General features: G+C 45.3%; 1 protein-coding gene across 2 annotated transcripts in view; it reads right to left on the reverse strand.

Annotated features, from left to right (window-relative positions):
* The window catches only part of LOC133355636 (cAMP-dependent protein kinase type II-alpha regulatory subunit-like), a 99,015-nt gene that overhangs the window by 82,951 nt on the left and 1,754 nt on the right, over positions 1-14,310 (reverse strand). For both annotated transcript variants that reach the window (XM_061573006.1, XM_061573005.1), the window contains exon 2: positions 558-593. In XM_061573006.1, coding sequence (XP_061428990.1) covers positions 558-593 — 36 coding nt within the window. The remainder of the gene's footprint in view (positions 1-557; positions 594-14,310) is intronic.

Genomic DNA, 14,310 nt, shown 5'->3' on the forward strand with positions numbered 1-14,310 from the left:
ATATTATGTTAAATTATGACGCGAGTCAGTGTGGGATCAAGGTTGGTAAAATGACGATCGCTTTTTTTTCATGCTTTTATTGATAAAAAAAAGCGAAAATTAACTTCTATTTCACTGCTGTGGAAAACAGATGGTAGCTGCACTGGGACATGAGGGATGATGGAAGCAGAGTAGGGAGGCCTTCATCCAACAGTGGATAAGACAATAGCTGATGATGGTCAATTGATGGTCTCTGCCGGTCAATGGAATATTAACAATAGCCCAGAGTGCAACTATGGTCACCAATCTCAAACCATGGGAAACAGAGTAACAACACTGCCTACTTGCATCATTTGCCAGGAGCATCATTTGATAAGACAGGATTGTTAAAAATCTTCTTCAATCTTGGGCCTGAAATAGGTGGCGGGATGTGATCAATATGCCGCCACAAGTGAGGAGGAAGTAACAGCAAGTGATGCCGAGAGGTCAATGTATCGCATTAAAAGTAAAGTTATGTTGTATTTTGTATATATTGTTAAATTATTCAAATGGCAGGCATCATCATTAACTGAACTTACCAGATGCTCGCCTTCCATAGCGGTTGATCACAGGCGCTGAAAAACATAAACAAGAAAGCAGAAGTCAATACAAGTTGTCGCAAATGTCATCTGCAAGAGATTATTGCCCACAGGAGAAGCATTTGCATGAACGCAAGAGGTGCCACGTTATATATGTCCACATATAGCGTAATTAGTTATATACTGCTGGACGGAGGCCTCCCCACACCGTGTCATTCATACGGGAAGGTCGCCTCGGCTCTAAATGAGTACCTGGTGCGATGTATAAAAAAACATCGCCGCTGGAGAGACAAAGGCGGTCGAGCGTGGCGGTGGCCACCCACCCCCTCGTGTATCATAGGTGCTCGCTGATATCACTTGCCCTACCAGTCTCTTAAAGGCTATGTGGGGGATCTTTACCATGAGGAAGCAGATCCATAGCCAAGTTCCAAGTTTATTTTATTTACATAGCCATGGAACCATAGATGTGGTTCTGTTGCAGCAAAGGCTCCGTCAGCAATTCTTCAATTGGGACGCAATTGCACCAACAAGATTCGACAAGTCACTGACCACAAATCTCACACTGGAACACAAACATTGTGGTCAACAAGACCAGATGAATATATCAAAAGGGCCCAGACTGTAAACGCAGACAGTTGCAGTCTGTAGCACAGAATATGAAAGAGGAGGAAACTTGCCCTCTGACCAGACCACACCTAAGACTCAGAGCACTGAACACTGCAGACGATGACGACCCTCAGCTAAATAAGTGTACAATAAAATAAACAAAAATACAGGTACTGACTGATAAAGCAGGTGGCATAGATGATGATGAGCGTTGTCGAGCAGTATGGTCTGATAATTTTCAGCTCTATGAGAAATTACAAAATTTCGGACCATATATTTCAAAAACACTTGATACGGGTAATCATTATAATAATCATAAAGTAGCTCACTGCTTTGGTCATAACCCTAACCCAATAATGGTTGCAATTCAAATACAAATATAATTTGTCCACTCTTCATTAAATGGGAGAAATGCTTATAAAATACCACGGTGATGTGGATTAAATTTCTGAAGCACCACCCAGCACTTGGACGAAAACATCGGACGTCGTGCCTAACGACAGACAGCGTAACCCTGAAAACACATCGGAGAGCTGTCCAGCACAAGTGCGGAAAACGTACAGCGACGGGACGAGCTGCTTGGCACTTGGATACCCAGAGGACAAGGCGGGTGAATCAAGTGAAATATGACATTGCCCAGCCACTAATTACGGCAGGTCACACGGGTGGCATCTCATTTTATATCCTGCCCACCATAAATCAATCGCGAGGCAACACTGTCGCACGCAATTTGCAGGAAAATCACAGCGCTGAGCCATGCAATCTGTACAAACGAACACCTTGAGCCCCGAGCATAATTACATTTTAAACAAAGGTTCCGTCGCGGATATATGTAAGCTGCTGCTAATGCCTTAAATGTCAAGACTATGTGTATGATAATACGTAAAGCATCTGCAAATAACACTTCCTTTCTAACTCTTCTTGTGCATGGCGTTTGAAAAACAAACACACTAAAATCGTATTTTTTTTAATTTTGGAAGCCATTCATTTCCACAGCATCCGGGGTAGCTCAGGGGAGTTCGTCGCTTGTTCCATCACAATACGCGTGTATTACTTGGCAGTCATCACTGATTGGCACCTCACCGCATCCAGTTTGGCGAGTCCTTGACCATTTATTTATGGAGGAAATAACTACACCTTCAATGGCTTGATTGGACACCGTTCAGAGTAAAAACAACATTCTTACTGGTTGGATTTCTTGCACTCCTATATCCTGGAAAGCTATAATGCAAACCTCGGTAAATAATGCATTCCTGGACCCATTGTTAAGTGGATTGTACCTTGTTTCTACCAGAAACCAATCTTCCCACAAAGCAATGTGAAAGCAACATTTTATAATTTTACTTTTAGGATAGTGTGTTTAGATTCGTTTTGATTATTGAAGGTTTTTGTCTGTGACTCGATAGCTACTATTAGCCAGTGTATGACCATGGTCATCCAGAACAGACCATACAGCATGTAACAATGTAATTCCGCCTGATCCACAAATACGAAGGAAACATCACAGCGATACACTGCTGCTCCTGACGCCGTTTTCTGGCTTTACCACCTGAATGTTAAATTGTAGTTGTTTCTCTGCGTCTACATCAGCCATACGAAATAACATTAGGTAACTATTGCTGTGCCGATTTAAAACAAACTTGTCATCAAAAAACATTGTTAAAATTAAATTCTCATCAGGCGCCATGGTGTAAAGTGAAGTCTCAGACTCTTATTATCCACTGTCTCTGGCCTCCCTAGGTATGTGCTATGAAAGAGGTCCATTGTTCGAAAAGTCGCCAAATATTTATTTTGTTCTTTTAAGGTGATATTGTCACTGGCAAACATGTCGAGTTTTTTGCTATTTGTCCTTGAGCCGTCACTGCCAACTCAGCAGCAGTATCACCAAATAAATTGTCTTGTTATGCCTCGGGGAGAGCCGTATATCTTGGCGGATCATTCAACAAGAAGTCTTCTTGGGCCAGATTTGGCTTGTGTGCCACCAATGGATGATCCCTCGTGTGAAGAAATTAAGAAATATTCAATAAGACCGATAGCATTTACAATGCAGTGCGGGAAAGACTTGTGTTTACGGGAAACATCCAAGGGCTTGCGCACTATGGTTGACCACGTTTGACGATACACCACACCCAGCAAGATGTTTAATTTATTATTTAGAGCAGCAACTACGCCGCCGTGCATTTAATCCTAATTGGCGCGCTGTATACAGTGAAAGGCGTGATGAAGCTCGTAACACCATGACTGTAATACATCTGATGATCTTGCTCTGAATACACGTTAATTACAGCAGTGTTCATTTTAAAACGACGTAAGATTAGACGATGTGATGACATAAATACTGTTTTGAGAGGTGGCTGGGTGGCTCAGGGTGCTAATTTCATGTCAGAGACACCGAAAGCTTAGGTTAAAATCCTGGTTTTGGCCACGTATGATTAAACTGGGTCATCTCAACATAATGTATATAGTGCCTTAACCAAGGCGCTTTACAGAAAATTAAGAACAGTACATGTGAATGTAATGGTGGAGATGAGGTGAATAAAATAGATGAGAGGAAGCAATGGGCGAATCTGTGATGGATGAATTCGGTGAAAGTGGAATTGATGATGGTAAATGATGATGAACGGATTGAATGAATGGGGAATGAGTGAAAGCCATGTAATAAGAATATGAAGAGGGAAAAGTAGTGGTGGTGGTAATGAGGGGGAGAATAAGGGGTCCGTGGGGTGAGCTAGAGAAAATAAGTGAGTTTTGAGTGAGGAGCAGAAACGAGTAAGGGAAGGTGACTGTTTAATGTGGAGAGTTCCAGTGTATAGCCGGTTGATAAGTTTCAACCTGGCCACTGATGACTGCAACAAAAAACACCATCACTTTGAAGTTAACTTTAACTTAATTTCATTCGATTAAGTTCTGAAAATTTAAATTTCAGTTTCATAGCCACGTGAAAAACACCCTTGGAAGGGCATAAAACAGAGGTGTGTGCTTCAAATTGATTCTTGTTAAGATTTCTGAGCACAGGCACAAAGGCCCAAGCGGCCAGAAACAAACAGCACTCTCAAAGTTGTAATAAATTGAAGATTAACGTGTTTCTTGAATTAAGCTAGTTTATATGAATTTGGGGAATGAGACAATGGGGAAAAATTGCAGTTGTCAAACCAGTTGCCAAGGACGAAGCAGGAAGAGAAGGAAGAGAAGTTATTTGACCTGCAGTGTGGTGAGTGGGTAAAAGTGGGTGAGTGTGTTGTTGTGGTGGTTTAATACAAACTGGATGAGACAAAACAGTCCGTCTGGTAAACTGAGTACTCAATATGGGTAGAGGAATCAACAATTGAAGTTCACTGGAACAGTAACCATAGTAGTAACGATATAGGAGTGATAAGGAGGTGACTGATCCTCAGCGAGTGAGGCAGTGGCGTGAACCAGCGATAGCTGGACCATCAACCAATCCGATTGCTTATTACGTTGAGTGTGGATAGAACGGCCCGGTTGACATGACACACTGTGGGTTTACTTTCTGAAACAGTGTGGTGCACTGCTTGGACTTCAAGAATGCGCGAAGGAAACGTCTTCATTTTCACGACACGGCAACAAGGTCGGACCATCGCTAGGAGAAAACACAAACAAGAATGAACAACAGAAATCGCCCAGGTTTGTATGTTCTTATGGTCGCACAACATGAATAATAATTAGCAAAACAACAAACTTGCTCGCCAATCGATTCGAATAAAAAGAGCTAAGCGCAACAAAAAACGTGTTTTTACGAGCTTCCTGTAGCCGAAGCAAGGTTACCCAGGAAAGCTAGTCAATGGCCCATGCGGGAGTTGTACACTTTTACATTTATACATTGTGCCTACTGCAGCTTGCATGTAGAGGTGGCAGCAAATTATATGACCTTCTATTTTAAAGCAATGGAGCACACACCCTTATAACGTAAATGATTAAAATAGTTCAGGTTTGTCAAGATCAGTGTAAACTATGCTAAATAAAACAATAATGAAGATGCACTGGGTGGAGTGGTGGCACAGTACGACTACGCTATAAAGCCGAACCTGAAGTCAATGTATTCAATTCCCGGCCTCGGCCAACATCAGTGGGGAGTGATCTCTGAAATAGTACCAGGCACACACCCTCCCTACTCCGCCTCCCTCCACTTCACCAACCTGCACTGACCAGCTCAGTGAAGCGTGGCCAAAACATCATGATTACCGACAAAGTGGCGCCGTGGTTGGTGAGATGTTAACTCTGTCGCCTGGTATGCAGAAGTTCGTGGGTTTGATCCGGACCCTGACGGCTGTATATTTGGAGTTTGCGTGCTCTTCTCATGGTCGTGTGGATTTTTCTTCGGGTCCTCCGGCTTTTCCCTCCACATTTAGAAACGTACGTTTCAGTATTTGGCTGCTATAAATTTCCACATGATAACCCACTTCGGTGAGATATCATTTCAGGCCAGCTCGCTTCTGAGAAAGAGCTATATAGTTCAGTGGCCCTTACCTGGTAAAATAAAAATGGTTTAGTATAGTTTACACTGTAAAGAAGTCTTCATCCAGTAGTCGATTGACAAAGGGCTGTAAATTATGTATTAATTTATTATTATTTAAAACTGCACCACCATGGACTCACTCAAGCATACCTCAGATCGCTAAATTAATATTGCAGTGCACAGGAGTGCAGTAACCAACATCTTATTCCTCAGTTTAACACGTATTCCTCCACCACTCCATACAATCACCGAGAATGCACCCAATTTTGTCAGACATCAGAAGCTAAACATGGCTGAGCCAGGATGGCGGTTGGATGGGTGGTCACCAATGCACAATAGACAGGAGCAGGAGGCAATGTGGGCAACAGAGTGCGGTGCAGCAAAATCCACGGTCGTTCGGCACCTTTCCTCACTGTCTGCAAGGCGTGGGGGGAGGCCCTCATCCAGCAGTGGAATGACAAAACGAGGTGTACACAAGCAAACATCCAAATCGAAACCCAGTGACCAAGAGGCCCCGAAGCAAAACGCGTCACGTGCAAAACGTGAAATCTGAAGCTTGGTGCTGGCCTCAGGACTGGAAATACCCCACATACTTAAACCAACTTTCAGACAATGGGGCCTCTTCCTATATCGCACGCCCGCGGTATCTTTAATATTGTCGCGCGAGTAAGTTCATCGCAGCGTCATTTCAAGCTCGCTTAAGCCGTCAGCAAAACGCCGCATGCCGTGGTGAGCATTGTATGGGCTTCAGTGTCAACTCTCAATATTTTGACAATCGCCTGCAAGCAACAATGCGGTTGCTGTGCAGCAACCACAACTGGCAGTGAATGACGTCCATGTTCTGGTTCGGCTCGTTCCGGCCAGAGTTGCGGGGCAGGAAACGTTTTATTCGAAGCGAAAAGAAGAAAAAACAGAAAGGAGGGGATGGCGCAGTGGAAGGGGACAACGACCTTAACTCGTAGGCCGCGCAGCTCCCTTTTCATCGTGCAGTGTATACATCCAATTTTGACCGACACCCAAAACGGCGGAGGCATGGCATGTAACGCACGTGCACGCACGCACACAGCGTACCAAGACTGTATGTGCAGAATTTGCCAGCCGGGTAAAACCGAAGAACCACTCCGGGATAACTCCTCCACAAGGGGTGTTCCTCTGCAAACAAAGGGCTCTCGTGGGGGGTGGGTCACACGAATCGAACTCTCCCTATAATTAAGGTCTGAGTAGATGGGTTACATAAGGGATTTGAATGCTGTAGCACTGCACGCGGCTAAAGCTTGTGTGTGTGTGGGGGAGCGGCAGGGTGACGCGTAGCGCAGCGTGCTATGCTACACGAGTGGGAATCGACCCGAGTTCGATTCCCGCTCATGGCCAAGACCATTGACAATAATCTGGACTGGTCCTTGGTCGATTTAGCCTTCAATGAGTAGCCCGGTGCGGTATGTAAACATCGCCACTGAAGAGACAAAGGCGGTCGGGTGTGGTGCTGGCGACCCACCCCATTCGTGTACCATGCAGGCCATCACAGGAACTCGTGAACAGCACTTGCCCCAAAAGTCTGTGAAGGCTATACGGGGGATCTTTGTCTTTGGGGGTAGCAGCGTACGTCTCTCGAACGCGTCACCCAGCAAACCGACCGCGTCACCCGGCAAACTGACCGCAGTGCTTACGCACAGAAGCTAAGGGGTCTGGAATGCGCCGCGTGCCAGCGTGCGTTCCTCTTGCTGTATAGAAAACACTCAGTGAATGCTTGTCTATCTTCAATCGCAACTCAAACTATCTAGTTTACTGTAAAGTATTGTGTCATATAAACGATGCATCGGAATAAAATAGATTATTAGGCTCATCATGTACACACACAGCCCTATTGGTAACAATCTGCGCTGATCACCGTGGTGATCAGCGCAGATTGTTAAAGGCAGGGAGCATAGCGGTAGGTCGTACAGTACAACAATTGATTTTGCTGCAACGTAGCCTCGAAACAGCACAACTCATCCCATCCTAGCCAGACTCGACCCCGCTTAGCTTCCGAGAGGTTGAACGCATTCGGAGCCATTTGGTGATAGTTAACGGAGGTTATCGGTGATTTGGTCGCTCGTAATTATCCATTCCATTGTGTGTTTGCAACCAATTGTTTACAATTGATGTAATATACATACTCTATGAATGATAACTTTTACATGTATGCTAATTAGGTGATTGAAACTGTAAAAACAATCAACAAAAGTGAGTAAAAAAAGGAATACAATCACCCCACATTCAATTAATCGAAATGGCAGTATAGGATAAATGAGGAGTGTATGTATGCTGAACTTTTTTCGCACCGTACGTAGCCAATCGTGCTAATATATTGGTACATGCATAAGTAATTTGTGTTGTTAGGGTTCCTTAGTTTGGCTCTCAGCACCTCAGGCACTTCCACTGAATCCTGTGAATCCTTTTAGAGGGATGTTCCACTTGTGGAATTAAACACACCTCTTTTCCACTGTACAACCAAGCCACACTGCGGCCATGTACAATCAGCCTGGCATGGTTCAGGAGGCGGCGCCAGGTTGCTTTTTCCACTTAAGGAACTGAGCCATGCCACTAACATCACACGCAATTAAGGTTTCATTCGACCCCAGACCCTTCTTTTGCTCAGAGCCAGATTCATATATCTTGTGAGGTCAACATATCATAGTTCGGCTCTGGCTGGGCATAACAAACACAGCCAATGGAAACCACCAGCAACGAGAAGGACCCCACGCTGGCTACAACAGTGACCACCAAATTTACGTCAGGTCCCAGGATTTACAGGACCGTCACACGCCGCCGACACGTGCGCCGCAATAGTGGGATCTTTTACCATTACCTCTATTTCGATACGCGTGACAAGTGTGCACAACTGCCGGCTAGACCAGACAATGAATAATTATTTCGCTGCAATGCAAATGAATGAGGTGTAGAAGAGGAGGAACTGGCCTTATTCATTACACAGCCACAGCAGCTGGCTGGCAAAGAGCAAGGAAAGCACCACCGATAGATGCTAATGCATTTAGGAAAGGAAAGGTCGGGCGGGGTGTGGGAGGAGAAAAGAGAAATCTGAGCACGAGTTCAAGCACGCGCCATTAAACAAATCCTGCGCCCGCTGCAGCGTCCTACACGTGCGTGTCTGCCAGAGCCGACCATTAAGCGGCATCAATTATGTAAGGGTATCTTTGTGTGTGCCGATGTAAAATTGTGCTCTGGCACACCGACAGAGGTCATACGCATGCATATCTAAAGAGACAGGGTGGGGGGAGAGCTACCCAGTTGTTGTATACACGCGTTACGCGCCGAGTGTTTTAACGTCAAAATATACAACCGCGCGAGAAGGGTACATTTTGGAAACTTCCCAAGCAAGTGATAGAAACCAGAATTGTATTTCTTCACTGCGTTTGAGATACTGGACAACGTTTTTCCCCAACTGGCACTTTTCACTCGGGTTATCGCACTACTATTACATTTTTAGAAAGATGTCTACCCGTCAGTCATCTGATAACCGGAGAAGCAAAAGCAGTACAAGGGTGCATAAGTAATAGCAACATCTCCCTTTCGCAAATGCTTGCTTGTGTGTTAATTTGTTTTTTGCAATGGTACGACCCTGATCTGCAGGGCAGGGTAAAGACGTTCAACGAAGAAAACAGCTCGGTAAGCACCACCTCACTGTCACCTGCGAAATGTAAATCAGAGATTGCACAACGGTGCATAATTTGCCCAAGGTGATGAGAGAGAGAGAGGGGATTGAAAGCCATTCATCATCCATCCATTGTGGTGAAGAGATGACAACTGCAGACGTGCACTGCAGCAGTGAGACAGTGGCAAAAGCACCACCATAACTACTCTGCAGAGATTAAGTAAAAGTGTCTCTGTAATGAATGCCGCAACAGGCCCAGTTAGGGTGGTGCAGTGGTACACACACTGCCCTATGAACCTGTCCTCCCGAGTTCAACTCCCGGCCATGGCTAACGTCATTGGCTTGATATCTGCACCAGACATGAGCTCCCCCCCTCCCCCCCCATCTTCACCAGCCCACACCGACCAGCTTTGGAAAAGTATGGTCAAGCAAGTGCCGTGGCCGACACAGCATAGGGGTGCCTTCATCCAGCAGTAACTGCAAAATGCCATGAATTATGATTATTATTGGACCTCGTGATGTCCACTACAGTTGAGGAAAAACGTGGAAACAAGTGACAATATGGGCTTGGCTCCTGCACAATGGCAAGCTTATCTCAGCAATCAGCCCCGCCATGCGGTTCACGCTTGTTGTACCAGTGCTGGCCTTCTCGTGCCCGCACTACATCCCATGTGGGGACGCATTCGGTCGTTTCTCGTACAGTAGTAAATTACAATAAAAACAGCTTGTCCTAACAACCCTTGTCAACGCTTGCAATCGTTCAGTTCACACGTGGCCGATTAGGATGGCAACATATCTCACGAACACCCAGTACGTGCCAGGCTCAGGGACACAGGCACCAAGGATACGTTGTTTTTTGAAAGCTTTCCAATGAAGGTCAAAAGTATGTATGCATTAGCTTTGTCCGTCTATCAATTGGGGGCGGGGGGAAACAAACAAACTACAGTAAAGATAATCTAATGTGAACAAAACTTTAGCAGAAAGGAAATTGATCAAAGAGTTGCTTGAACCCTCCCCGGCTGAGCTGCTATACAAGCCCCATTGTGTCATCGTGGGCCAGCGTGTGGGAAAGCGTGCATAATCCACACGTATGCCTGATTTTTCTTCTTTGTTTTTGCAATACGGGTTCACACACAAACACACACGGGCATCCCTTTGCGTGCAGCAGGGGAACCAGAGTGACCTCAATTTTAGACAGCTTCGAGCCATCACATTCATCACCGCTTTTGCAAGACCCCAGCTTAACTGACGTTATCAAGGCAAAAAGGGGACTTGGCCTCGTGACCTTCACATTGAGGCAGCTGTTATTTCTGGGGAGGGGAGAAATTCCACGCTCCCATTTCACATCTAGGTTCGGACACCAGCATGGACAATGGCGCGGAGCACTGACCCAGGCGGCTGAGCCGTTGTGAACAGAACCGGCGGGCGGGCAGCAGGCCCAGTGAGAGATAACGCTCAACACGTCCGCCCAAAAACTAAACACCACCGAGGCAAACGGTATCGACACAAGACCATACGCACGCACACAGACAAAAATCCACCCTTTAGCCTTGACAGACTGTCGGGACAAGCGCTGTGAGCGAGCACCGAATAAGGCCGTCAAGGCACACGAGGGGGTGGCCAGCACCATGCCTCGTGGTGATGTTTAGACAACGCACTGGGTACTCATTTTAAAAACTGTGTGAAACTAGGGGTGGCCCAGGCTCGGAAATTCGTCACCTATGTTGGCCGTGAGCAGGAATCGAACTCGGGTTGGCGGGTTAGTGGCACTAACCGTTGCACTACCACTTCCCACACCAGTACACACACACAAACATACACACAGAGGTTTTTTGGGTTAGATCACGTAAATATGTCGTTAAACCCGCCACCACCTGATGCAGCCAATTAGTAAGCTTTGTCACATAAACAATACATGCTAATTCGTTACTAGTACAGCACACCGGTGTGTTGGAGAGTAAACTCATAACATTTACAATTCGAGTACGATGTATCGCCAGTCATTACAACTCCCATCATCAGGCGACAGCCACATTTGTGAATACATCTTCCTGTTTCGTTCTTAAATAGGGGGATATATGTGATGTCTTCACTTGTGAGCCAACCAGGTGCTGAGGCCAGACAGGGGGGGGGGGGGGGAACATACACACCTTGGCAATATATTGTGTGGCTAGACAATAATACAACACATACAGATTACAGTATTTCTGCTACCAGTTCATGTTCGCTAATCGCATTTGGATGGCACGGGGCCTTATTAAGGTCACACTCGGGGACATCGCGTTGCCTGCGATGTAATCCACTTATCAGAAGAGTAAGGCAACGAACCCACACACAACACACACCAGAAATGCACGACATGTGCATTATTGGCAATGTGCTGATTTTGAGTCGATGATAGTGGTGCCAAGCGTGTGGACTGCACTCACTGAGTGGCACTCGAACATGAGAGAATGATGGGTGTTTAACAATTACAATGCTGTGTTTTTTTCCACTGAGGCCTTGGATGAGTCTCGAGACTATCTTTTCGGAGGGTCCTGCAATAAAACATTGTTTGTTTCCGTAAACTGGGACAGTAATTTTGTGCTGTGACACTTTTTTTTTACAACGCAGAGTGTCAATAATCTTAACACCCATCCACTAAGTTGAGAATTTACAGCCATCTGTCAGGGCACTGAAGAGCTTATCAAGCAACGTGGTTATGGGCTTTTTTTTTACCATACTTCAAAACATTGTTCGTTGCAGGTTATTGATGGGGGGGGAGGCCAAAGATAATTTCAGATTCCACCCGCCACCTGATGTTGGCCGTGACCCGGAATAGAACTCAAGATAGTTAGGTTCATATGAAAGTGTGATCACTGCTGCGCCGCTGCTCCCCGAGTCCATCAATATATATTCGAGAGGCATTGCAAGACCAGACACTTTCAAAAGACAGTCGAGTACACAACAGGAATCGTAAAACACAATCCTGAGTACAGTACATTTGTTTGTCAGTACAGCCCTTGTCAATCCACTGATGGGTGAGGGCCTCCACACACCGCGGGTGTTGTGGGATTTATACGATGAAACGTAAAATCATCACTTTGGTGAGCAGGTAGGTCAAGGTGGGGAAGCGTGGATGTGGCAGTAAAGAAGTACAGTAAAACATGTTGCTGCAATGCTCTTTGCTGCCCACCTTGTAGCCCAGCGGCCTGTAACAACCTGCTGTACAGAGTGGGCACCCATTTAAGCAATTATCCAAGCTCAATCCTGATCTTCTTCCGATATCCAATTGGATCAGGCACATTCCTAGCGATTTGGTCATATCATTTAATGAGCGTGTTACAAGGGCCCTCACTAATTTTAACTCCCGTGGCCGATTAACCAGTTCATTTACGGGTCACTCTAAATACTGGCGGTGATATAACTGTAATAATGACACTACTAATAACGGTGTCCAAAGCGTGGCTTAGTTGGTGGAAGAGCATGAATCGTGAGATTAAAAGTTCAAATTCAGGCCAGGGTCAACGTGGTTCATCATTAACCATCACGATCATCGCCATCATGAACATCAACATCCTTCTAAAGTACTAGCATTGAGCACTATCTTGTGTACTTTCACAGTGGTTGTGCTATTGCAATGTGTCGCTTTTAGCACAGACACCTACAATAGAGATTTACACGCAAATGAAGATGGGGGCAACTTAGGCGTTTCTAACCTTTCCAACTGAAGTTAAAAGCATCTTATCATCATCGCTGTCCGTCGGAAAACAGGGGGTGGGGGGGCTGTAACTGTTATTTAAATGATCCAAATGTGAATTCAACTTTAGTATGAAGTGTGGGACTTGTCCCATTGTAAACGCGACAAATTTATTTAAACCTTTGAGACAAACCAGGATTAAAATGAATATTTAAAACATGAAAACGTAATTGGCTTCAACAGCTACCCGTCGGCTACAATACAGTACTTCCCATAACAAATGCATGTCGCAAGGCTTTACATAATCCATGTGCAGGAATGATATTGGTAACTTTAATTATGATCATCATGATTACTGCGAATGGAGGCGAGAGATCTGAACCATGAGAGACGTTAGGAAGCTGGCAAAGCAGAACTGAAGGAGCCAGGATGACAGAAGATGATCTGTACACAAGGAGATGAAACAAGACTGGCTCCTGTATACATGCGGGCATGGGGACTTAGTTGGTGTTATGTTGGTCTCCGATGAAAACCAAACTTAATGTATGTACTAAAGTCGAGCTTTACATACCCTATCGTCAATCCAATCCAGCATCCACACCGCATTGATCACGGGAGTCGTTTGACAAGACTTCATCACGCCCAAAGGAGTCGCTGCCAAGTTTGCAGATGTTGCAATTGCACGGGGGGGGGGGGGTCTATAGGCTGGAGGCACAAGCACCCGACTACAAAGAAAAAATTATGGACATTGGTACAAGGAGTGCCCATTTTCATTCTTTGCACCAGGATCCATGGGAGCCATGTCGTCCCACTGACCACGCTGGTCAGTGTGTTGGCAAAGAGTTTCTCCAGGGCCAGGAGCGGTTCAGATATCACCCGTGGTCAAGAATCAAACTCGGTACAGCCAGGGTCGTATCGCACCGTGTGCTAACCCCTGCGCCACCGCCCAAGGTCAAAAAAACCGGTGGGAGTTGATGAAATGAGGACTTTGAGCAGACTGACGACGGGAAGATCGGAAGATATACAGTAATATGCCCAGATCACTGATTGGTAAGAGTTGCAAATGATGATGAGTATGCCTGCTGCTGATGATAGTTCATAAATTCCGTTAATTATGATGGGTATGAGCATATTTGATAAATTTTGCTGCTGCTATTACTACACATTATTAAGGGAAGATGAAGAAGGAGCAATACAAATATAATTTTAAGCAGATACCGATTAGGGTGATGAGTATGATACTGCTGCTGACGATCAAGTTGCTGCAAACGATATTAATTAAACTGCCACTAATTCGTGATGAGAATAACGTTTTTGTTCATGGATTGTTACTGGCATT

This window comes from Lethenteron reissneri, chromosome 51, assembly GCF_015708825.2.
Source record: "Lethenteron reissneri isolate LAM-NWPU_2019-01 chromosome 51, ASM1570882v1, whole genome shotgun sequence".
NCBI classification, from domain to species: domain Eukaryota; kingdom Metazoa; phylum Chordata; class Hyperoartia; order Petromyzontiformes; family Petromyzontidae; genus Lethenteron; species Lethenteron reissneri.